Source organism: Oncorhynchus nerka, linkage group LG10 (assembly GCF_034236695.1).
Source record: "Oncorhynchus nerka isolate Pitt River linkage group LG10, Oner_Uvic_2.0, whole genome shotgun sequence".
In the NCBI taxonomy this organism is placed as follows: Eukaryota; Metazoa; Chordata; class Actinopteri; order Salmoniformes; family Salmonidae; genus Oncorhynchus; species Oncorhynchus nerka.
The window spans coordinates 78,320,765-78,346,998 of NC_088405.1; the positions used below are offsets into that span (position 1 = coordinate 78,320,765).

The 26,234-nt window shown below is 41.9% G+C and overlaps 2 protein-coding genes across 2 annotated transcripts; one reads left to right on the forward strand and one right to left on the reverse strand.

Moving 5' to 3' along the window:
- Positions 1 to 20,971, forward strand: micu2 (mitochondrial calcium uptake 2). Its single transcript, XM_029671378.2, has 12 exons — positions 1 to 221; positions 8,224 to 8,353; positions 8,545 to 8,576; positions 8,723 to 8,798; positions 8,991 to 9,038; positions 11,482 to 11,564; positions 14,601 to 14,660; positions 14,926 to 15,023; positions 15,338 to 15,509; positions 15,817 to 15,925; positions 16,407 to 16,564; positions 17,853 to 20,971. The coding sequence occupies exons 1-12, from the start codon at positions 33 to 35 to the stop codon at positions 17,952 to 17,954; spliced, it is 1,257 nt and encodes a 418-aa protein (XP_029527238.1). The 5' UTR covers positions 1 to 32; the 3' UTR covers positions 17,955 to 20,971.
- Positions 20,562 to 23,589, reverse strand: LOC115136038 (interferon regulatory factor 2-binding protein 1-like). Its single transcript, XM_029671379.2, has 2 exons — positions 21,569 to 23,589; positions 20,562 to 21,468 (listed from the first exon to the last, which is right to left on the reverse strand). The coding sequence occupies exon 1, from the start codon at positions 23,363 to 23,365 to the stop codon at positions 21,584 to 21,586; it is 1,782 nt and encodes a 593-aa protein (XP_029527239.1). The 5' UTR covers positions 23,366 to 23,589; the 3' UTR covers positions 20,562 to 21,468; positions 21,569 to 21,583.
- Between the last annotated feature and the right edge of the window lie 2,645 nt (positions 23,590 to 26,234).

The window sequence follows — 26,234 nt, forward strand, 5'->3', positions numbered from 1 at the left end:
ACCTGACCAGTGGGTGTGGCAGTTTATGGAAAATGGCAAGCTGGGGAAGGGCTGCTGGAGTTTTGAGAAACTTTTTGACTAGACCTTGGTCGTACAGAGCGCTGCATCGTGCCTTGGGACCTGGCATTTTGGGGTCTCTTGTTGGAAGCGGACTGATATATTATCACTATGAACCGAGTAAAAGGTTTTTTCCCTTCACCGTTCATGCCGAGGAAGAAAAGGTAACGTATATTTGGCGCAGCAGTAACTAACGTTAGCTGGATTGATATCTATGTTAGCTAGCTAAAGTTAGCTAGTCAGCCACGATGTTTGACATTTTCTTGCTACTTAGTTACCTGTCAGTGCCTGGTGAATCAGTGTTTGTTCGCTACACTCGTCTACCATGATCACAACTGAATATTACAGTGCACAAGTAAACAGCCCTACATAGGACGATTCGCGGAGTCCTATATAGGGCTAAAGTAAACAAGTAACGTTAGTCAGGGTTGAGGAGTAACTGATTACATATAATCTGTTACATGTAAGGGATTACATTTTAAAAACTGTAATCCGTTACCTTTAAAAATATATATATTGTAATCAGATTACCTATAGTTTTGAAAAACTAGATTACTTAGATGATTATTTTTGAATTCTGAAAGGATGTTTAAGAAAAACAATATTTGACACTTATGTTTAGTAAATGACATTCAAATAATCATTGAAAAACGGCGCATGTTTACATTTGTTCCACCTGAGCGAGTCTGGCCACAATGATGACACACCAAATGTGTTTGATGGATCGCGGGAAAATAGCAGGAATAGGCTTTTGCAGGCTACAGTTCAAGCCATGTCTTCTAATGGTTCGACTAATGTCGGCATCCAAAGATGTTCCAACTCGAATAAATGGAGGTAAGGGTGGCAGCAGTGGTGTAGCCTACGGCGATACGGATATAACTTATTATTGATATCTACATAGCCCATTGACGTGAATCATACTGTTGCGCTGTCATTAGCTATTTGCGCCTTACGGATTGAGGTTGTTGTGGATGGCTGTTGAACCCAATAATGGTTGAATTCAAGAAGCTTAAACTGCCGATCAATTGAAGCCAGTGGACAGTGCGGAACCTAGCCTATGGAATACAAGTGGTATTTTATTGCTCAATCTAATTAATTCTGATAAATAAATACAACAAATCCATAGGCCTAATGCTCAAACTGGCACACTTTTGATAGACTTAAAAGGACATTCTGTAGTTGCTACATCCATATTTGGACTTATCAATTATATATATAATTGATATCTCCATTGATTGTTGAATATAACTTGTAAATGCCTCATGAGCTTAGTTCAGCTGTCACACTCCACGAGAACCCAAAATATAAGCCTGTTTTGCATCAATGTTTGTAAACATTGTAAGTCTAAACAAACACTTTATAGCCTCATAATATTGTTAAAACTATAATGTTAATATCATGGATGGTCAATCCACAGCTCTGTCTATTAATCTGAGAGTGGTTACATTTCTTCAGGCCCATCGCTCAGTTTCTTTACCAAAACAGAGGCGGGCAACCGTTTTGTTATTACTTCATCTGAGGATTTGCCCTTTAAACAGCTGCATATTAAGATATCAGAACTTTTGTGAAATAGCACTGTTGCAAATAGAAATCAAACTGGATCTGATCCTACTCCAGGCCAATGACCTGAGAGGACAGGACACTACTACTCAACACACCCTGTAACTCTCCTGAAGTCAACTCTACTCCCTCCAAGTACTTCTCTGCAACTGCCAATGCATCTATTTTCTGTGACTTATGTTCCATCTCTGCTGTACAGTTGATAAACATTGCTATGAACGCTTAGAGGACAACCTTACTTAAATTTCACTCATTGGTCTCCCTCTGTTCTTGCACAGATTTACTATTTACAGGGATCCTCTCAGAATCCCCCACCATTGATCTACCCTCCTCCTTTCACTGCCTCACCATACAACATCTTCTGCACTACTCTGACCCTGGCCACCTCAACCTGTCTCTCTCGCACTGGACACCCAGGGCTGTAGGGGTGCCCAGCAATGTGGGCACCCCTACAGTTTACATTTTACATTTAACATTTAAGTCATTTAGCAGACGCTCTTATCCAGAGCGACTTACAAATTGGTGCATTCACCTTATGACCTCCAGTGGAACAGTAGTGCATCTAAATCTTTTCAGGGGGAGGGGGGGTGAGAGGGATTACTTTATCCTATCCTAGGTATTCCTTAAAGAGGTGGGGTTTCAGGTGTCTCCGGAAGGTGGTGATTGACTCCGCTGTCCTGGCGTCGTGAGGGAGTTTGTTCCACCATTGGGGGGCCAGAGCAGCGAACAGTTTTGACTGGGCTGAGCGGGAACTGTACTTCCTCAGTGGTAGGGAGGCGAGCAGGCCAGAGGTGGATGAACGCAGTGCCCTTGTTTGGGTGTAGGGCCTGATCAGAGCCTGGAGGTACTGAGGTGCCGTTCCCTCACAGCTCCGTAGGCAAGCACCATGGTCTTGTAGCGGATGCGAGCTTCAACTGGAAGCCAGTGGAGGGAGCGGAGGAGCGGGGTGACGTGAGAGAACTTGGGAAGGTTGAACACCAGACGGGCTGCGGCGTTCTGGATGAGTTGTAGGGGTTTAATGGCACAGGCAGGGAGCCCAGCCAACAGCGAGTTGCAGTAATCCAGACGGGGAGATGACAAGTGCCTGGATTAGGACCTGCGCCGCTTCCTGTGTGAGGCAGGGTCGTACTCTGCGGATGTTGTAGAGCATGAACCTACAGGAACGGGCCACCGCCTTGATGTTAGTTGAGAACGACAGGGTGTTGTCCAGGATCACGCCAAGGTTCTTAGCGCTCTGGGAGGAGGACACAATGGAGTTGTCAACCGTGATGGCGAGATCATGGAACGGGCAGTCCTTCCCGGGAGGAAGAGCAGCTCCGTCTTGCCGAGGTTCAGCTTGAGGTGGTGATCCGTCATCCACACGGATATGTCTGCCAGACATGCAGAGATGCGATTCGCCACCTGGTCATCAGAAGGGGGAAAGGAGAAGATTAATTGTGTGTCGTCTGCATAGCAATGATAGGAGAGACCATGTGAGGTTATGACAGAGCCAAGTGACTTGGTGTATAGCGAGAATAGGAGAGGGCCTAGAACAGAGCCCTGGGGGACACCAGTGGTGAGAGCACGTGGTGTGGAGACGGATTCTCGCCACGCCACCTGGTAGGAGCGACCTGTCAGGTAGGACGCAATCCAAGCGTGGGCCGCGCCGGAGATGCCCAACTCGGAGAGGGTGGAGAGGGTGGAGAGGAGGATCTGATGGTTCACAGTATCGAAGGCAGCCGATAGGTCTAGAAGGATGAGAGCAGAGGAGAGAGAGTTAGCTTTAGCAGGATACAGTTGACACACACAGCTTTTTTTCACCGGAACTACACATTCCTCTGTCCCATGTCCTTCTACACACTTCCCACATATTGGAATCTCCCTCCTACACACTGCTGTGACATGCTCATGACGGCTATAACACTAGTATATTCGTCACAAAATCTTTTAACAGCATAACTCCTACAGTTGAAGTCGGAAGTTTACATACACCCTAGCCAAATACATTTCAACTCAATTTTTCACAATTCCTGACATTTAATCCTAGTAAAAATTCCCTGTTTTATGTCAGTTAGGATCACTACTTTATTTTAAGAATGTGAAATGTCAGAATAATAGAGTTATTTATTTCAGCTTTTATTTCTTTCATCACATTCCCAGTGGGTCAGAAGTTCACATACACTCAATTAGTATTTGGTAGCATTGCCTTTAAGTTGATTAACTTGGGTCAAATGTTTCGGGTAGCCTTCCACAAGCTTCCCACAATAGGATGGGTGAATTTTGTCCCATTCCTCCTGACAGAGCTGGTGTAACTGAGTCAGGTTTATCGGCCTCCAAGCTCCCACACGCTTTTTCAGTTCTGCCCCCACATTTTCTATAGGATTGAGGTCAGGGCTTTGTGATGGCCACTCCAATACCTTGACTTTGTTGTCCTTAAACCATTTTGCCACAACTTTGGAAGTACGCTTGGGGTCATTGTCCATTTAGAAGACCCATTTGCGATCAAGCTTTAACTTCCTGACTGATGTCTTGAGATGTTGCTTCAATATATCCACATAATTTTCCATCCTCATGTCATCTATTTTGTGAAATGCACCAGTCCCTCCTGCAGCAAAGCATCCCCACAACATGATGCTGCCACCCCCGTGCTTCATGGTTGGGATGGTGTTCTTCGCCTTGCAAGCCTCCCCCGTTTTCCTCCTAACATAACAATGGTCATTATGGCCAAACAGTTATATTTTTGTTTCATCAGAGCAGAGGACATTTCTCCAGAAAGTACCATCTTTGTCCCCATGTGCAGTTGCTAACTGTAGTCTGGCTTTTTTATGGCGGTTTTGGAGCAGTGGCATCTTCCTTGCTGAGTGGCCTTTCAGGTTATGTCGGAAAGAAGACTCATTTTACTGTGGCTCCAACCTAAGTATATGTAAACTTCCAACTTCAACTGCATATCCTAACATTACTTTTTCAGGTAAAGACTCTGAATCAAAGCTCAAAAGAACAGACTGCCACCTCTGTTTCAACATGCTCCCCACCGGATCTACTTTACACCATATGGCAGGCGTCGCAAACACCAGGGAACTTAAATTCCACCTCCACACTTAATGCTACCCCAGAAATCACTCCCTTCAATGGTGCCCTGTACCTAAGTGCAAAGCAAGATACTGGTCTTTCCTCAAGTTGCCGCATGGAGTGCCTGCTCCCTCTGATCGGAAAAAACACAAACATCACAAGTCTGCTTCGGGTTACCTTCACCGACTCAACAGCACCCACCATCTTTTCCACCCAACCTGAAACCATCCATGGATCAGCCAAAAGGCCTGGTACCACCCTATTCAAAAATCACACTCCCTCTGGACCCATACTCTGCCTCCCTCAGTCTTTTCAACCTCCTCTCTCTTTCCCTCCAATCCTCCTCCCTTAACCAATTACCCGACTCCTTTTGAAAATATTCAACCTTTCCAAGACAATCTTGTTTTATCCTCCTCGAGAGATATGCTAAGCCCTGTACTCCCTTCACCTCAAACGTGAACAATCTGCCCAAAATGCTACTGAACAACAAGCTAGCTAGCAAACTAGCCCCAATCAGCATTCGAGCCCGGAATGCTGATTGGCTGACAGCCATGGTATATCAGACCGTATACCACAAGTATTTTTACTGCTCTAGATAAGTTGGTAACCAGTTTATAATAGCAATAAGGCTACTATGATATATGGCAATATACCACAGCCCTTCGCTGTAGTAGATTGGTCCTATACCACCCCCCTCAGGACTTATTGCTTATATATACCACTATCCCCAACACACCCCACCATTCCTTCCCACTACTTTTGGGGTAAAAAAAAGAAGACATTGGGGGCTTAGCTGAAAGTTACAGCCTATAAAGGGATAACAGACAATAGGCTAACAGACATGAGCCAAGTAGAGAATGGGTTATAAGACCCCTGATTCATTTAATTTAGTCAGTTGAATTGCTGATTTTTAACAAGGTTAAAGGTTGCAGTACAGTTCAGCTTCAGTCCACAGGAGGGCACTGTGTCACTGTCAGAAGATGTGTGCTTCAGTCAGAAAAAGTTTCTCTTCTCTCTTTGGTCTCAGCTAGCTAGCCAGCCAGCCAGCCAAGCTAGCTACAGAAAAGAAACCAATCAAATGCACTCACTGGAAATAAACACTTTTCCTTTTATCGTGACTTATATCAACATCAGTTGAGGCTGCTGAAGGGAGGACGGGTCATAATAATGGCTGAAATGGAGTGAATAGAATGGCATCAAACATATAGAAATAATGTATTTGATACTATTCCCCTCTAGCCATTACCACGAGCCCATCCTCCCCAATTAAGGTGCCACAAATTTCCTGTGATCAACATCCTTACATGGTGACCACTCCGCTCGCGTTACAAAATGAATGTAAACATGCATGTTATTCGATCATTGCATCCAAACAGCTTGCGCTTGTCAACGAGCGTCTGCGTAGCCAGGCGCTAAGATATAACTTGGTTCTATTTGTGACGCTTGACGAGCTGAAAGTCCTGCCTCTCCCATCTCATTGGTTTTTGGGAACATATTCCCATGTGGGTGATTGAAAGATGAACTAAGGTCCACACTCCAGCCCAGTTGGTGGTGGTAATGCACCTTAAAGTTGGTTGCCAACCGCCATATAAAGTCCAAAGAAGAAGAAGCCTGAAGGAGGAGATATAACTAGAAACAAACTCAGTTTACCCTTTTATCTGTGGATTAATTAAAAATAACAACACAATTTTTAAATCGCAGGACAAATTAGCTAACAGCAAGCTAGCTAGCTAAACTCCCATGAATGTTTCATGCTTTTTGACTTGTTCCCAAATGATTAACATAATTGTAATATAGTTGCTTCAGAGTTCGTTTTGATATTTCAACCTACGTGTCCTGATCGTGTCTGGTGTGGATGGACAAAATCAACATGCGCGAACGCATGATCTAATCAGCATGTTGGTTTGCCCATTCACTAAATACACTGTTAAATAACTCCGACTGACACACAGTATCTTAAATTAGCCAACTCTTATGCTGAGGGAGACTAGCTATTTAGTATGAAAGTCCAGAGAGGACATATAAATAAAACATTTATCTCATGTTGATCACAATTGATTTATTTCATGATCATGACATAACAAAAGTTGTTTTGTTGAGATCACGATAAGCTCTATATACAGGAGTGGACATATTGATGATAGATTAAAAGTATGGCTGAGGCGGCAGAGCCCATGATGGGTCAGCGCATAGTGTAGCAATCCATTTTTAAAAAATTAAGGGATGGTACCTTCCATGCTAACATCATGCTTCCATTTGTGTTTTGGAGCTCAGTATCAGTTTATAAGTTAGAATGTTAGGAAGCCAAATCGCCTCTTACCTTGAGCTAAGAGCTTGTGGGGCATTTAAGCACTTTACGATGCCTGTAAGCCAGCTCTTTTTCTCCTAGGCTGTGTGCCACCCAAAAGACCACAGCCAATCGCATGCGAGCAACAATGCCACTAACTTGCCGAATCTTGTGAGTGAGCGCATTACAATCAAAGCAGTCACAGGGTTCCTTGATGAGGTGGTTCTCGTGCATCTGGACAAATGAATGGATAATACATGGTATTTTGGATTTATCTCATCTCGACAAAATGTTCTCGTGATCACAATTAAACAACTTTTATGTAGTGATCATGAGATAAATAAGTTGTGATCTCGACATAACGAGGGATTTATTTTATTCATATGTCCTCTCTTGACTTCTGTAAGTTAGCTATCACCAACTCTGCATACACCAAGGGGCCAGGGTTCTGAAGCACTGGTTTGACTGCTCCTACAGTTTTGCTTCGGTACAGCAGTTTAACTGACACCCGGCCCAGAAACACAATTTCCATAGACTGTCACATAAAGACATCAGATTTGAAGACACTTTAGTCATCAACTTTGTGCACAAAACATCCATTGAATTATTCAAATAATTGTTGCTGAGGTGGATTATTATTATTATTAATATTAATTATTTTTTTCATCACTTTTTTATATTCATCCAATGTCTTCCTTGTTTTTGGATGACCAGATGACGTCGCTGCTCGTTGACGCTGACCCCTACCTTTTTTAGGGAATAAAAGTATTACTTTTTCTCTGAGCAATTTTATTAGTATAAAATAATATAATTTCCCAATTTTTTTGGGAGCATACAATATAGCTCAGTACTTGAATGATTTATTTTATACAGTAATTTTTGCTCATCTTTATCAAGGGTGTCATTAATTTGGGACCCCACTGTATATCCATAGTAGGTAGACAGTTCTTACTAAATCGTCATCCCTTACATCACCACACCGAGCAGTGCACAATAAACTATTCAATCCAGTTGTTAGACCTATGTTCTCTATCTATGGGGAAATTGTGCAATCAGTAGCCTTGATAAATTGATAGCTGAAGCAAGTGAAATGTATTAACTAGTTGCTGTTAGACAAATAACAGACATTCATGCAATGTGCCACAATAGTTGGTCAGGAGTACTGACAATTCTTCTATAGTCATTACCTTATCCAATTTTCAGCTTTGCACTGCCCTTGTATTTTAGACCTTGTCTTTCTTTTAGTGCTAATGCTTCTTTCCATATTATAGTTGCTTCCAGTGTTCCAGCTGTCTGCCAGACGGATGTGCTTCAACCAGTTTGCTTCCATGACGTACAATAAGGAACTCTACATGACACCAAGGGATTTCCTCTTCTCAATCATGTTGGAGAATGTCGACCGTAAGTACAGTTGTATCAATTGATAGTGTCCATGTTGTAAAATGGCCTAGCTGGTAGAAAAGGGAATACTTCATGATGTAATGAATTGAATTGATTGGTATATGGCTACATAAGCTCCCTCTCTAAGTGTATTCAATTTTGTTACAGGCAAGAACTGCACTTTACATAATTTTCCTTTCATCTGCCATTAGGTAAATTACCAAAGAAAGCTCTAACCAAAAAGGTGAGTGTTGTGATCGGGTTAACTCATTGTCAGAACGGGTTTTGGGTTTTGGATTTTAGTCCTATCGTGCAATGCCATCAACATGAGCTTTACAGCAAGAGAATACTATTGGTTGTTTCTCCTTGTATAATATATGTTACTTGCAGGAGGTGGATAAGATGCTGGATGCTGCCTCACGGGTCCAGGCAGGTAACAGTCTGTTCAGACACTTCGGAGACGATGGTACGTTTTCATGCCATGGTCAAACAGCCTCACTGGTGCTATGTGCTTCATCAATGTAAAAAGATGCGGGATAGTTATACTTCAGGCAGGACATATGTATTTGATCACTATGTGGGAGTGTCAATCTAAACAGGATAAATGAACACTCACTGAAATGTTTGTGTGATGGAGAAGGCATGTTTTGTCTTGCAGGTCTGATATCCTACACAGAGTACCTGTTCCTGTTGACTATTCTGACCAGTAAGTTATAGACCCAGAATGACATACAGTGGAAACAGCCCTCCCTTTCAATGACATGCATTTGCAACCAGCATCCTCTAATTCTTACACAACACATTTCACTTCATCTGGGTTGTGTGGATTATGAGTCCATGTCCTTGTTTTTGTTTGAAAAGCCTTTTTTTGTCAATTTAAAATAACATCACATTGATCAGAAATACAGTGTAGACATTGTTAATGTTGTAAATTACTATTGAAGCTGGAAACGGTAGATATATAATTTTTTATGGAATATCTACATGGGCGTACAGAGGCCCATTTATCAGCAACCATCACTCCTGTGTTCCAATGGCACGTTGTGTTAGCTAATCCAAGTCTATCATTTTGAAAGGCTAATTGATCATTAGAAAAGCCTTTTGCAATTATGTTAGCACAGCTGAAAACTGTTCTGATTTAAAGAAGCAATAAAACTGGCCTTTAGACTAGTTGACAATGTCTGCACTGTATTTCTGATCAATTTGATGTTATTTTAATTGACAAATTATTTTTGCTTTTCATTTTAGAATAATAGTGAAGACATCAAAACTATGAAACACCTGGAATCATATAGTAACCAAAGTATTCTTCAAAGTAGCCACCCTTTGCTTTGATGACAGCTTTGCACACTCTTGGCATTCTCTCAACCAGCTTCATGAGGTATTTACCTGGAATGCATTATAATTAACAGGTCTGCCATGTTAAAAGTTAATTTGTGGAATTTCTTTCAAAATGCGTTTGAGCCAATCAGTTGTGTTGTGACAAGGTAGGGGTGGAATACAGAAGACATCCCTGTTTGGTAAAATACCAAGTCCATAGTATGGCAAGAAACACAACAGTCCGTTACTTTAAGGCATGAAGGTCAGTCAATCTGGAAAATTTCAAGAACTTTGAAAGTTTCTTCAAGTGCAGTCGCAAAAACTACCAAGCGCTATGATGAAACTGGCTCTCATGACCACCACAGGAAAGGAATGTCTTTGTGAGACGAAGAGTAGGTGAATGGATGATTTCCGCATTTGTGCTTCCCCCCATGAAGCATGGAGGTGTGTCGAGGCTTTGCTGGTGACACTGTGATTTATTTAGAATTTAAGGCACACTTAACCAGCATGGCTACCACAGCATTCTGCAGCAATACTCCATCCCATCTGGTTTGTGCTTAGTGGGATGATCATTTGTTTTTCAATGGGGCAATGACCCAACACACCTCCAGGCTGTGTTAGGGCTATTTGTGCTGCATCAGATGACCTGGCTTCCACAATCACCCGACCTCAAAACAATTTGAGATGGTTTGGGATGAGTTGGACCACAGAGTGAAGGAAAAGCAGTGCTCAGCATATGTGGGAACTCCTTCAAAATATAGAAAACCCTTGACTGAGTAGGTGTGTCCAAACTTTTGACAGATACTTATCTTTTTTTCTTTCTTACTTTCTAACCCTACCTCTCCTGATTGGAGTGAGAGCTAGTGAACAACAATGCTTAGCCCTCTACTTCCAGCTTATACATATTATGGACACAGTATTTTACAATAGTTCTATTTTGTTTGTTTTTACTCCATTCCTTCATAATTTACATGCATTAACATGTAGTGTGTGTGCATCTATCAGGTGCATTTCAGTACAGTACATATAGTGGAGACAACATGGGTGACAGTTGTCAACGTGTTCAGAGGGTCCCTGATTCGAGCCCAGGTTGGGGCAAGGAGAGGGACTGAAGCTGTTACACTGTTACACAAGTACATATAGTACCACCTTGTTTCACTCTGTTTTGGAACACTTTCTTCTGTTGAGTTTTGCCTAATGAACAGGACCCTGGTTTAGTGCAGCTGTAGCTTAAAGACGTGACCAGGCAGTGCCACATTAGTGAGCTCTCATATACTTTTCTGCATGCACGACACAACCATGCCTTGGCGGACCAGCACAACCATAATTGTCGCAATAATTTTGTACAGAAGCTGGCTCCTTATGGATTGCCGAGTGTCCGTTGCCCATGATATTCTCAGGACCTGCAGTTGTCTGCACATTAACTTCATTTATTGACATTGTACGTTAGATTATGGTATCTATCCTGTTTAGGATCGTACATTGTGTAGCCTTTTACTGTAACACATTGACTGAACCTGGGTGGTGTTCAGTTGGCACAAAACAAAAAAGGATGTCTTTTTTTCCATTGACAGTTTTTTATTGCTGTTTTCGTACTTACTGAACACACTGCCCATGTGGTAGTGTTTTGACGACTTAGCTTCCTCATTCAAAATGTTGCCCAGTCACCAACAATGTTGTGCTTGAATCATTATTTCAGGAGACCCTGCTGTTAACCTTGTGGCGTGGACAGCAATCGAAAACTAACCGCTCATCTTGTCGCTGCTTTGTTCTGTCCAAGCAGCACCTAGTGAAGTTAATTTCTAACAGAAAATGCATTGTTATTTCAGAGCCACACACAGGATTTCATATAGCTTTCAAAATGCTTGATATTGATGGCAATGAGCATGTGGACAGAAAGGAGTTTCTCAAGGTATGTTTTATAATCTATATTATAAAATGTTCCTTAAAGGGCCAATCTGCAGTTCAAACAACAGCAAACGGGTACCACTCAACAGTTTTAGGTAAACGGTTTTGGGGTGGGACTAGAGAAATGTAACCACTCTCACTTTCATAGACAGGACTATGGATGCAAGGACTAACCATCCATGAGAGCAAAATAATAATTTGAACTATGCTTTTAAGCTATAGTGTTATTTTACATTTGCATTGTTTATAAACAATGGAGTAACTCAAGCTTATATATAAGCTTATCATTAATTTTACATTTTAAAAATGGATGTAGCAATTGCAGATTGCCCCTTTTTAAATGTTTTATTTTATGCTTCTCAAGGAATTGATGGAATTGTATTCTGTATTCAGTGTCATGTATTGTATATCTATACAGTGGGGCAAAAAAGTATTTAGTCAGCCACCATTTGTGCAAGTTCTCCCACTTGAAAATTACAGGCCTCTCTCATATTTTTATCATAGGTACACTTCAACTATGACAGACAAAATAAGGAAAAAAAATCCAGAAAATCACATTGTAGGATTTTTTAAATGAATTTATTTTCAAATTATGGTGGAAAATAAGTATTTGGTCAATAACAAAAGTTTATCTCAATACTTTGTTATATACCCTTTGTTGGCAATGACAGAGGTCAAACGTTTTCTGTAAGTCTTCACAAGGTTTTCACACACTGTTGCTGGTATTTCGGCCCATTCCTCCATGCAGATCTCCTCTAGAGCAGTGATGTTTTGGGGCTGTTGCTGGGCAACACGGACTTTCAACTCCCTCCAAAGATTTTCTATGGGGTTGAGATCTGGAGACTGGCTAGGCCACTCCAGGACCTTGAAATGCTTCTTACGAAGCCACTCCTTCGTTGCCCGGGCGGTGTGTTTGGGATGATTGTCATGCTGAAAGACCCAGCCACGTTTCATCTTCAATGCCCTTGCGGATGGAAGGAGGTTTTCACTCAAAATCTCACGATACATGGCCCCATTCATTCTTTCCTTTACACGGATCAGTCGTCCTGGTCCCTTTGCAGAAAAACAGCCCCAAAGCATGATGTTTCCACCCCCATGCTTCACAGTATGTATGGTGTTCTTTGGATGCAACTCAGCATTCTTTGTCTTCCAAACACGATGTGTTGAGTTTTTACCAAAAAGTTATATTTTGGTTTCATCTGACCATATGACATTCTCCCAATCTTCTTCTGGATCATCCAAATGCTCTCTAGCAAACTTCAGACGGGCCTGGGCATGTACTGGCTTAAGCAGGGGGACACGTCTGGCACTGCAGGATTTGAGTCCCTGGCGGCGTAGTGTGTTACTGATGGTAGGCTTTGTTACTTTGGTCCCAGCTCTCTGCAGGTCATTCACTAGGTCCCCCGGTGTGGTTCTGGGATTTTTGCTTGTGATCATTTTGACCCCACGGGGTGAGATCTTGCGTGGAGCCCCAGATCAAGGGAGATTATCAGTAGTCTTGTATGTCTGCCATTTCCGAATAATTGCTCCCACAGTTGATTTTTTCAAACCAAGCTGCTTACCTATTGCAGATTCAGGCTTCCCAGCCTGGTGCAGGTCTACAATTTTGTTTCTTGTGTCCTTTGACAGCTCTTTGGTCTTGGCCATAGTGGAGTTTGGAGTGTGGTTGTTTGAGGTTGTGGACATGTGTCTTTTATACTGATAACAAGTTCAAACAGGTGCCATTAATACAGGTAACGAGTGGAGGACAGAGGAGCCTCTTAAAGAAGAAGTTACAGGTCTGTGAGAGCCAGAAATCTTGCTTGTTTGTAGGTGACCAAATACTTATTTTCCACCATAATTTGCAAATAAATTCATAAAAAAATCCTACAATGTGTTTTTCTGGATTTTTCCCCCTCATTTTGTCTGTCATAGTTGAAGTGTACCTATGATGAAAATTTACAGGCCTCATCTTTTTTAAAGGGGAGAACTTGCACAATTGGTGGCTGACTAAATACTTTTTTGTCCCACTGTATAAAGTATCCACACTGCAAAATATTGCCGCCCCTTACATGGACATTACCTAATTGGAGGTTTTGACACACACGCTCCTACAATGAATGAGTACTATGAACACTTGATGCTAACACAGAGGTACTCTATGGCCAGTACCTTAAGTCTGTGCCACATGTTTGTTCCTCTGAACTAGTTTCTCCCACCTCAATTGGTTCCTTCTGTCAAAACATTGGCCTATTAATTCTTAGTCTGAGGTATCACATTTTACAAGGCACAGAAACTAGCTTGTAAACATACTGTATCTTAGTTGGCTTTAGCACAATACAGTATGCATACATTGCTACAAAAATGCCTGTGACTATACAATTTTGTACAAAACCAGTGAAAAGTTGATTCCCTAATTTAGAACTGAGGCTGTTGTGAAAATTGGCAACACTGGGAACCACAAGGGTTAGAGTCAGACAACTGTTGTGTTCCTAAAACCCACTGCACATCTAAAAGGTGTTATGCACCTCCAATTAGATTATCGTTTGGTTTAGATGATGAGTTCCACACCTGACAAAGTAGAGCGGAGCAGCATGGATAATAATTCAGTGTGTTTGAGGGGATCTGTGTGAGCAAAGCAAGGCAAAGGATCACTAATCTTGATCACATAATAATTAGTAATTGGGCTACAAGGTGATTTGTAGATTAGTGATTCTATGTGGTCCAACTGCTTTGTAGTCGATCTCAAACACTCACTGTTTGCTGTTTCATACTGTTTCCAGTTTTAATATTAGACTGAGGCATTGTGGGTAGTTGATAACCTTTTGACTAATGAAATGTTCTATTATTGCTGACATTTCTTGGATTATTCAGATGAGTAAGAGGTATGTATGTGTTATTAGTGAATTTAACTGAAGTAGTAGTTTCCCGCATTCTGAGAACATGTAAGCTAGCTAAGAAATGCTCTCACAAGTAGTAAATGTTTTTAGCTTAATCTTCTGTTTTATCTGCATTATTATAATGCAAAGAATCATTGTTGCTGCTTTGTTTTATGATGAAGCTCAAGAAAATCATTGGGAAAAGAAAAGAGACCGTGCCTAAGGAAGGTGCCACAGATGTGGTAAGTCAACACACTTTATTTTTAAGGCGGAATTCTCATGTGACTTTTGGAAACACTTTTTTAGAATACTTTCTATAGATGACATTGAATGGCCTTTGGGGAAATGCCTATTGAAAGCACTAAGCCTGGCCAACTGTCATTATATGATAATGTAAACCGTTGTATACGGGCTAGAAAAATGATTGTTTACTCGTATTTCAAGCGTGATGGGGCTTGCAGTAATGACAAAGGCAGGAAGTGTTGAAACTTGATGTCATCTAAACAGAAACCAGTCGCAGAGGGGGATGATGTGAACACTACACTGCAGGCCTTCTTCTTTGGCAGGAATGGTGAAAACAAGCTTCAGTACAAGGGATTTTGCAGGTAAAATATCTGTGGGTTACAATGTAGTATCATTGGTGTTAAACGGTATAGCTACTCCCAACCTTTTCCTTGTAGGTATACCTAATCCTAGTAAAATCATGTTTTCGATACTTCATATAGACACTATGGATAGACTTCAGAGTAGGAGTGTTGATCTAGGATCATTGTTGCCTGTTAGATCATAATGAATATGGTTACATGGACAGGGGGAACTTGATCCTAGATCAGCACTCCTACTCTTAGACACTTTTTGAATACAGGCCCAGAACCGACCTAGTCATGTTCAGTGTCTTTACTCTGGATTTCTCCTCTAGGTTCATGGAGGACCTGCAGGCGGAGGTGCAGGAGATGGAGTTCCTGCAGTTCTCCAAAGGTATGGACACCATGCGGCGGGAGGATTTTGCCGAGTGGCTGCTGCACTACACCAACGAGGAAGCCAACGAGGCCTACTGGGAGAACATGAGGAAGAGGATCCCTGCGGGCCAGGTAAAAAGGAAAGTAATCCACCCTCCTTTCCTTGTTTCCTTGAGATCATCACAGATCAGTAAGGGTTGTAATAGGTGAAAGCGAGGTTGCCAATTACTACCCAAATGTTTTCCCCAATTCAACAAATTCAGATATGGGGGTCACTTTTTATTGAAGGATGACATTTCAAAACATTCGGATAGGGATAATATGCAGTAATGTCAATGTACCTTCAGGTCTAAGAAGTGAAATATAACACATTTTGGGGGACTCTTAAGGGGTGACTGATCAATGTACGACTTGGACATTTGTCCCACTTCTCTTGTAGAGCATCACATTTGACGAGTTCAAAGCGTTCTGCCTCTTCACCAACAACCTGGAGGACTTTGCCTTCTCTGTGAAAATGATAAGTGAAGCCAACCGACCTATCGGAATGGGTAATTTTCTTATCTCTACATAGTTTTTTGTAGGAAGGACATTTTGTCTGAAATATTCTGATTCTACACAGTCAAATCACTTTAAAGCAGCATTCAGCAGTTGAAACAGTAACAAAGGGCACTCCCTGCCCCTGTTTTGGTGAAAAGCTGAGGGAATGTGCTGGAGAAATGTAACCACTCTCAAATGTATATCCAGAAGGACTGACCATCCATGATATCAACATTTTAACCATGTTTTGAGGCTATATAGTGTTTATTTACATTTACTTTGATTACAAACATTTGCGTAAAACAAGCTTATTTTGGGTTCTGTTGGGGTACGACAGTTGAACTCAGTTCATGAGACATTTCTAAGTTATATTCTTCCATGGATACGTATCATAATTATTTTTTTTGTCCAATAATAGACATAGCAACTGCTGATTGCCCTGTTAGCCAAGTACATTATCCTGATAGTTTATTTCCCTTGCATTCTCTGCAGTCCAATTTAGGCGAGCTGTGAAGATTGCCACAGGGCACGACCTCTCTGAGAACGTGCTGGACACTGTGTTCAAGATCTTTGACCTGGACGGCGATAACTGTCTGAGCCACAAGGAGTTTATCGGAGTGATGGAAGACCGAGTACTGCGCGGCTTGAAGGTACAGGGGGCATTTAACTATCAGTTGAAGCAGTCCTTTATGGCGTTATTTGGTCTTGAGATCCACGCTTAACTTTAACTGTCATGCAAGTCTCCAATTGACGTTAATAATCATTGTGATGTGAGTTGCGGTCTCTGTATGAATTGTGCTATACAAATCAAGTTTAGGCTGAGGCTGTATGACCTGATTGATATGCGATGTTACTTTACGCACAAAAAAACATTCAGAAAAACCTGATGCAGCTGCTGCTCCCTCCCCATCCCTTCACGTTCCTCACTTTAGGCTACTCACCTTTATGAAAACCCCAGTCTTATCAGCAACATGGTTTACAATCTGCCTCACATTTCTGAACTAAAATAATATATTTTAAATTGATTTCACCTGTGCTTTTGAATATTTCCTGCATGTATTATTTTAGAACGCATGGGTGTGGTTTTATGCTGTCTGTTAACTCCCCCATCAATTGATGTAATCTATTTGGGCCTAGTACAGACTAAAAAGCTTTGTGCAATGATGTAATCATTCTAGATATGCTGTCATATCGGAGGCCTACCCTAAATTACAGGGGGGGTAGGGAGTTAATAGCTGCTTGTTACTCCCCACCTGAGAAAGGAATATTAAATCACTATTTGGATGTTGATCATGTCGCCCAATTTTTTTTGTATGTTCATCCCGGAGGTAAGTGAGAATTAGAAAAGGGGAGGGAGGGAGCAGCAGACATTGTGTAAAAAAATAACACGTGCAGTAAAGTTGTTTAGTCCTGGGCTCAGTTTGTCAAATGTTATCTGGATTTTGCCTATCGGATACGATTAAATGCATAGAAATAGAATGAATAGAACGGACAAATCAGTCTTGAATGGGGACTCCCGTTCTATTGTTATGCTTTTAATCTGATAGGATAGGGCCCTGGTGATCAGGTCATGCAGCCACTCTGGGAAGTTTATTAAAGCTGCAATATGTAACTTTTTGGGCGACCCGACCAAATTCCGACATGTCATTCTCATTGAAAGCAAGTCTAAGAAGCGGTAGATCTGTTTTATGTGTACTATTTCTATGCTACCCATTAAATTTAGTTTTTTTGTCTTTTACTTTTGGTTTTGTATACTAGCTTCAAACAGCGGAAAATACAATATTTTTGGTTATGGGAAAGATACTTGTTATTTTAGATGGTACAATCAATTATCTAAACAATGACTGCTTGTTTTGTTGGCAAACTATTAGAATTGTAGCAGAGATATTTGCATATTTTACCTTTAACGTTTATTATGTGATGTCTGTATTTCCCCAGGTGCAGCCCCAGCGTGGCATCACAAATTACTGGAAGTGTGTGAAGAGGGAGACCCTAAAGGGGGCCCAAGAGGCCCTCCGGGACACCGGAAGCCCTTTTTGAGGGGCTAGGCCATTGGATGGAGAAGCGTCTTACGAGTGTTCACTGGGTGACTCCAATGTAAAGCATTGATGGCTGACCACTAGTTGACCATTATCACTGGATATTTGTTAATGGAATATAAACATGGTCCTAATGAACTAAATCAATGTTTTTCAGGATTTTTGTTTGCGAAAATATAATTGCAATATACAGCACATAATCTATAGGTGAGGTTTATTCTAATATAAATGGGTTGTTGTGATGCTTGATACCAGTCTATGCATACAAGGCATATAAATGTGAGATCTTTTTACATTTTATTGAAAGTGTCTTGGCACTTTTTACCCTATTTCCCTCAAATGCAAGTGATTTGTTTAGACAGACAGACATGGTGTACTGTGGTATCATTTGAAAGTTCTAAACTGTTGAGTCATATAGGTGGAAAGAGTCATGTTTGAAATATGTTTGTCTTCAACACATTGCTAAGTACAGTTGTGTTGTAATATATTGGCACCCTTGCACAATTCACTTTGATTTCTTCAATAAGTTGACATTTAAACGTTTTGTTCACCCATGTATTTAAGAACTGCGCAGGATAAAAAAAAAAACCTGAAATTAAGATTGTTCACTACAAAGTCAAAATGGTGTGGACAAAATCATTCAGAATTCCAATTAATTTGGTTGAAGGAAGGAGATTCTTGTTTACGATGTGATTTTTCACCTGTGGTAAGTTGCATGTGCTTACAGGGTACAAAGCTATTCAATATGTTTTGAAAACAGAACATTCTGCTCCATTTCATTCCATTGTAAAGTGCAAGGGTGCCAATCTATTAGATCATAGCTGTGTACTTTTTTTTGTGTGTAGATTAAATAAATTCAGAATTGCTGCATTGCTCCTGGAATGTGCATTTGGGAAAGATTCAGACCCCTTGTTCTACATTTGGTTACGTTACAGCCTTATACTAAAATGGATTAAATACTTTTTACCCCCTCATTAAACTACACATACCCCATAATGACAAAGCTAAAACTTTTTCTTAGCAAATTTCTTTAAAAAATAACATACCTTATTTACAAAAGTATTCAGACCCTTTGTTATGAGACTTGAAATTGAGTTCAGGTGCATCCTCGATGTTTCTACAACTTGATTGGAGTCCACCTGTGGTAAATTCAATTGAATGGACATGATTTGGAAAGGCACACACCTGTCTATATAAGGTCCCACAATTGTCCGAGTAAAAACCAAGCCATTAGGTCTAAGGAATTGTCTAGAGCTCTGAGACAGGATGGTGTCGAGGCACAGATCTGGGGAAGGGCACCAAATACCAAATAAATTCTGCAGCATGGAAGGTCCTTAAGAACACAGTGGCCTCCATTCTTAAATGGAAGCAGTTTGGAGCCACCGTGACTCTTCCTGGAGCTGGCCAAACTGAGCAATTGGGGGTGAAGGGCCTTGGGCAGGGAGGAAGAACCTGATGGTCACTGACAGAGTGTAGAGTTCCTCTGTGGACATGGGAGAACCTTCCAGAAGTACAACCATCACTGCAGCACTCCACCATTCAGCCCTTTATGGTAGCGTTGCCACTCCTCAGTAAAAGGCACATGACAGCCTGGTTGGGGTTTGCCAAAAGGCACCCAAAAGACTGACCATGAGAATCAAGATTCTCTGGTCTGATGAAACCAAGATTAAACTCTTTGGCCTAAATGCCAAGCATCACATCTGGAGGAAACCTGGCACCATCCCTACAGTGAAGCATAGTGGTGGCAGCATCATGCTGTGGGGATGTTTTTTTTTTACAGACTGGGAGACTAGTCAGGTTGGAGGGAAAGATTCTTGATGAAAACCTGCTCCAGAGAGCTCAGAACCTCAGACTAGGTCGACAGTTTTACTTTCCAACAGGACAACACCCCTAAGCACACAGCCAAGAAAACACAGGAGTGGTTTCGGGACAAGTCTCAATGTACTTGAGTGGCCCAGCCAGAGCCCAGACTTGAACCAGATCGAACATCTCTGGAGACCTGAAAGCAGAGATGCTCCCCGTCCAACCTGAGCTTGGGAGGATCTGCAAAGAATGGCAGAAACTCCCCAAATACAGGTGTGCTAAGCTTGTGTCATACCCAAGAAGACTCAAGGCTGTAATCACTGACAAAGGTGCTTCAACAAAGTACTGAGTTGGGGGACTGAATATGTATTTAAATGTGATTTTATTTTATTGCTAAAACTTCTAAAAAACAGTTTTTGCTTTGTCATTATGGGGTATTGAGGGAAACAAACTATTTCATCCATTTTAGAATAAGGGTGTATGTAACTTAACATTTGGAAAAAGTAAAATGGTCTGAATGCGCTGTAAATGTAAACAAAGCGTATCATTTTTTATTTTACCTTTATTTTACTAGGCAAGTCAGTTAAGAACAAATTCTTATTTTCAATGACGGCCTAGGAACAGTGGGTTAACTACCTGTTCAGGGGCAGAACGACAGATTTGTACCTTGTCAGCTCGGGGGTTTGAACTTGCAACCTTCCGGTTACTAGTCCAATGCTCTAACCACTAGGCTACCCTGCCGCCCCAAGTTGGTAGAACTGCAATTGCACCACCAAAAAGGGAGAAAGAAAAAAAACAAGTGCAATGAATATTCTGTAATTTATTAGAGTTGACCCCATTCGATCACATTTGAATACGTGGGCTAACCATTGAAGCATGTTGCTAATTATCTAACCGTACATATATTTGGGAGGATTTCAGGAAAAGTCAATTAGACAAACAACCAGCTTACTTTTGTGGTAGATGAAACCGAGTGACTGATGCCAGAGGTTATCAGCGTGTACAGCATACATAGATACAATACAATAAAATTACAGCGCACAAAGCAGTCTTTGGTCTATAAACTCATACATATAAATGTGTATTGTATCAAAAGTAGAAATTACATAGTCGTTGAAAGTAAATTCACATTTTTGACATACAATATGTAATAAAGGAGCATACATAGACATTGTATGTGTTAATAAAATGTTGAAACCATGGCTTTTTTAAGGACCTACTGGTTTTGCCATTTATTTTTTCACAATTATATTTTTCCTGTCCAAATAATTGCATGATTCTGGCTACCCATGTACTTTCAATATCAGTATCATTCACTTGTATGACAGTATGCAACTAAATATTTTTTTAAATATAATATATAGAAACATCTGAAATGCTGAGAGATTGTCATATTGAAGAGCAGACCTGTGCTTTTAATCCTGGGCTTTTAAAACAAGGCCTCTTGAATAGCCTCTGCTGCTGTGTTAGACATGAAGAATAATGTGTGCCAGATTTTCTCTTGTTTAAACTGTTACTACTAACCCCTGCAGATGAGCCCAGCCCAGAAAAGACTTGTGGCCCCCCTCGATGGTTCTGGTGCCCTCCTAACTTGTTTAGAAGGTTGTTCTGTTGCCTCCTGGCTTGCGTGGTGATTCAGTTGTGAGGCACATGTGATGAACCTTCCGGGTGAGATAGATCAGGGAAGTGCTTTTAAAGTGTTGTTTGACCCGCTGTGGAGAAAGAGGACAATTACAATCTTTATTAGCAACAGAATCACTACTCAAATAGATCTATGGAAAAATATAAAGAGTGATGTCATCAGCCTCTCACCTCAATAAGACATGGTCAGGGGTCGTTCTCCTTCTTTACCGTCACGTCTCCGTCTCCGGCAAGGATGGTGGAGATCTCTCCCTGCATGAAGGCCCAGGGCACGGTGGATCCAGCCAGAGGGCAGCGCTCGCCGCTGGGGCAGTACACCTCTCCTCCGGGGCCCTGGCTGCGAATGGAGCCGCGCGTGCATGGGAAGCAGAACTTGTGGTGCGGGACAGATGGACACTGGACAAAATGAGTGTCCTCCAGGCGCTCTCGGCAAAGGGTGCAGCAGAGCAGGGCGCTTGGGGTGCCGCTTCCAGACTCCCCAACGCTGGTGGTGCTTGGCCCCCCTTGGCCCATAACTGCCTGGGAGACTGCAGCAGAGGCTGAAGAGGGACTGCCACTGGTTGGGCGACCAGATGCGGAGGAGTGGGCCGAGGACATGCCGGGGCCATCTCGGGACATCTGGTTGGAGCTCAGGCTGTCGGCCACTCCCATGAGCGCTGAGATGGGTGAGGGCTGGCTGTGGGAGCGGGGCGGGCCGTCCTGGGGGTTGGGCATGCCTGAGCCCAGGGGCTCCATGCCTGGATAGGCACCTCGAGGCCAGGGATCCCTGGCTGGGTGATCCCCCATGGGCCTTCCTTCACTCTCTCCGTTTTCTGATCCAGGGGATGCTTTGCGTCGCCGTGCAGCACCCTTTGGAGGTGCAGAGCGAACGGCAGGCACCATTGGCATGCCGCCATCTGCGTACAACTGTGGAAGAACATCGGGCATTGGTGGCTCCTTAAATGAACGCACGCCATCGCTCAGGAGCTCAGTGAGTGCACGCCAGTCCCCAGCGCTCTGCCGCCTCTCGTATTCCACGTAGCGCAGCCCAGAGTTCACTGCTTTGCCTGCGTCTTTGTTAGAGTCACGGAACATCTGCCTGACCAGCTCCGTGATGCCAGAGAACACTATTCCAGAGCCGCTGGGGTACTCCACAAACACCTTCAGCTCAAACTCTGGCCCGGCCCCGGCTTCGAAAGCGAGGATGCGCCCCACCAAGTTGTGGTCTTTCCTGAAGCGCACACTGAAGGGGGCACAGCCACAGAGGGTCACCAGGACTTCTCTTACCACTTTGGGGCGATTGGGCCAGCCCTCTGCCCGGCTCCTGGCGCTCTCCGCTAGCTCAGCCATGACCTCCCCATTCCTCCAACCTGCTTCCAGACCCACCAGAGCAGAGGCGCCAGCTCCCAGCGACATGGCTGACACTACCTGACGCCTACTAACATCACCCATTATAGGGCCAGAGGAGCCAGCAATCTGTTGCCCCCCAGCCCTGGTGCCTAAAACGGGAGCCAACAAGCCGTGAGGGGGCCCCACTAACCCCTGGGCTATCAAAGCATGAGGTATGGTCCCATGTAGAGCAGGTATGGCCCCAGCCATAGCCCGTCTGGTGTTGGGGCTCTGCCTGCTCCCTTCTGACATACTCACATCCTCAGCTCTGTGCAGACCATTGGGGAGACGGGGGGAAACTCCATACTCTCCCCTAACCCTGTCTAAACGCTCTGCGTGCTGCCTCCCTCCTTCCATTGGCCCACCTGAGCTGGGTTTTCCTTGCTGAGGGCCTGGGGACCTTCCGTCCAAAACACCGTGGCTGCTCTTCAACTGCCTGGCCGTCTCAATTAGAAGCTCGATTCTGTCTGCCCCGTCGTAGTTCACGCATCCCCGGCAAACAGCTTCGCTGAATTCCCAGAGCATGGCCCAGGGCATCTTGGGCAGATCGCAGAGATAGCACCATTGCCGCCTAGAGGATGTCTGTGAGGCAGACGACATGTTGTTTACAGGCCCTCGCACAAACTTTCTTGAGCGGCCAACGCGTTTCAGTCTTTACTTTTCGCGGATTTTTCAATATTCAGTCACGTCGAACAACATGCCCCGATTTTGTTGTAAAATGTCAAACTGTCCGAACAGCTCTTGTCGATTGCCGCTTTTAAAAGTTAGCTACGTTTTCTTTCTCGGGCTGCCCGTGTCGTTACGTCTGGGAGGAAGTAAAATGAGTTTAAGACACCGGATACACCTACTGCATTGCTGTTGAATTCTGGGAGTTGTAGTTGAAGTCGGAACTTCTTCCAGAGAAAGCTAGCCAGCTCACACTCATTGAACAATGAAAAATGAGCTACTAACTAGGAACTTGAGTAATGCCATTTTCAGTCACCAATGCTTCTATGCATGATGGCAAAAAGCTAAACGATGGGACTAGTTTATATTTACTGAAATCGATCATATCTAGAATTTATGAGATACCATTTAAAAATGTTGCGATACTAAGTCAACATTTTGAGATACAGACAGACCATATACATTTAAGCAATAAGGCACGAGGGGGTATGGTAATTAGCCAATATACCACAGCTAAGGGCTGTTCTTAGCTGTGGTATATTGGCCATATACCACGAACCTCTGAGGTGCCTTATTGCTATTATAAACTGGTTACAAATGTAATTAGAGCAGTAAAAAATATATATATTTTGTATACCCACGGTATGCAGTATGATTGGCTGTCAGCCAATCAACATTCAGGGCTCTAACCACCCAGTTTATAATTCATAATTTGTAACATTGTGAGGTGATTTCAAAGGTGACACCACAGGAGTGTTTTCCTGGGGCCCAAAGTTTATCCTGATCTGGTAGGCAAAGCTAACCAGGAAAAAATCTGGACCGTAATTCTAGGGTATGACAAGTAAGTAAGTAAATAATCAGCTTTAATATAAAACGGTTTTATATGGGCTATAATGGGACCACTTCTAATCAGGTCATACATTTGTTTTACGACAACTGCGATTAGACAACATAACTAACAGGAATGAGCTTGCTTTATGCAGGGTTGCATTGTGTAGGCAATTGCATCAGTAATTAAACAGTTACTCACGCAGTATGTCATCACTGTGCAGTGTTGGAAAAAGTACACAATTGTCATACTTGAGTAAAAGTAAAGATACCTTAATAACAGAAAATGACTCAAGTAAAAGTGAAAGTCACTCAGTAAAATACTACTTGAGTAAAAGTCTAAAAGTATTTGATTTTAAATATACTTAAGTATCAAAAGTAAATGTAATTTAAGAAATATATACTTAAGTATCAAAAGTAAAAGTATAAATCATTTCAAATAGCTTATATCAGGTAAACCAGACTGCACGATTATTATTATTTTTTAAATTTACGGATAGTCAGAGTCACACTCCAATACTCAGACATAATTTACAAATGAAGCATTTGTGTTTAGTGAGTCAGCCAAATCAGAGGCAGTAGGGATGAGCAGGGATGTTCTCTTGATAAGTATGTGAATTGGACCATTTTCCTGCCCTGTTAAGCATTCAAAATGTAATGAGTACTTTTGGGTGTCAGGGAAATGTATGGAGTAACAGTACATTATTTTCTTTAGGAATGTAGTGGAGTAAAAGTAAAAGTTGTCAAAAATGTACATAGTAAAGTACAGATACTACTTAAATAGTACTTAAAAGTATTTTTACTTAAGTACTTCCTTTACACAAATGCTATTGTGTTGATTAATTCCAGTCAATAATTTTGGATTCATAAGGTCGAGGTAGCCTAATCACCCGAAGTTTGAATATAATCAACATTTGATCACATTCACGTGTTCTCTTAACACATATAAATACATAGTTTATGGTCTATAAATACATGGCCTTACCGCTTCGTTTCCCCTGGCCAGAGGGGATAAGACTGCATAGGCTTCTCTAGGCTACCTACAGTTGTGGTTGTTATCAGTAGGCTACACTTAATCAGACTGAAGCACAGATTAATTGTGCATGAGTTGACAAATCATGAGGCAAAACAGACTAAACAACAGTAATTGGTCCCTCTTTTCAGCGCTTTTGTGTTTATTAAACCTAATCTAAAGTGTTGGGGCAAATACCAGTTGACCACATGTTTGCCAGTGGCCCTGTTGTGCTGTTCCCTGCAATGATAGATCTATATAAATCTCCACCTAATGCTACAAATTAAGAAACATATCCAGTTTGTTCTATCTCAAAATGTCGAGATACTATCTCGATTTTTTTTTAGATAGTATCTCAACATTTTTACATACGTATCTCAAATTGAGATAGTACATTTTATAAATTGGTGTTTATAAAATACATTTTATAAATTGGTGGCTGGATTGGGCTTCCTTCCATACACGACAGTGCCGTTTTAATGTGCTTATCTGATTTGCTTGGTGAGGCCATGGCATGAGGGAATGTCCGTTGTCCCCAATTGAGTGAAAAGTAGGCTCTTTCTTTGTCTATTCATAACTGTTAAGCTAGCTACAGGTGTAAACTATATACTCAGATGTTGAAACAAATTCGCGAATTAGCTAAGTATTTTGATTGAATTTGACTTTTGTCAAAAATTTTGGTGACGTTCATGTCTAACGTTACTCAATGCGAGCTAGCTAACTAATGCATAGTTAGCTAACGTTACAGTACACAATAATGTTAAATTGGTGAAAGAAATTACTTTTGCAGTAAGTAGCTAGCCAGCTACTTTTACGCTCATACTTTTATTATCTTATATAACTAACCACCTGTGTAGATATGTGTAGTCAACTCTTTGTTAGCTAACGGTTAACTTGCTAGCAAAATTTAATTTAATTTCACACAAATATCAACATTGTTTTTTGGTTTTGTCCATTTTAGAA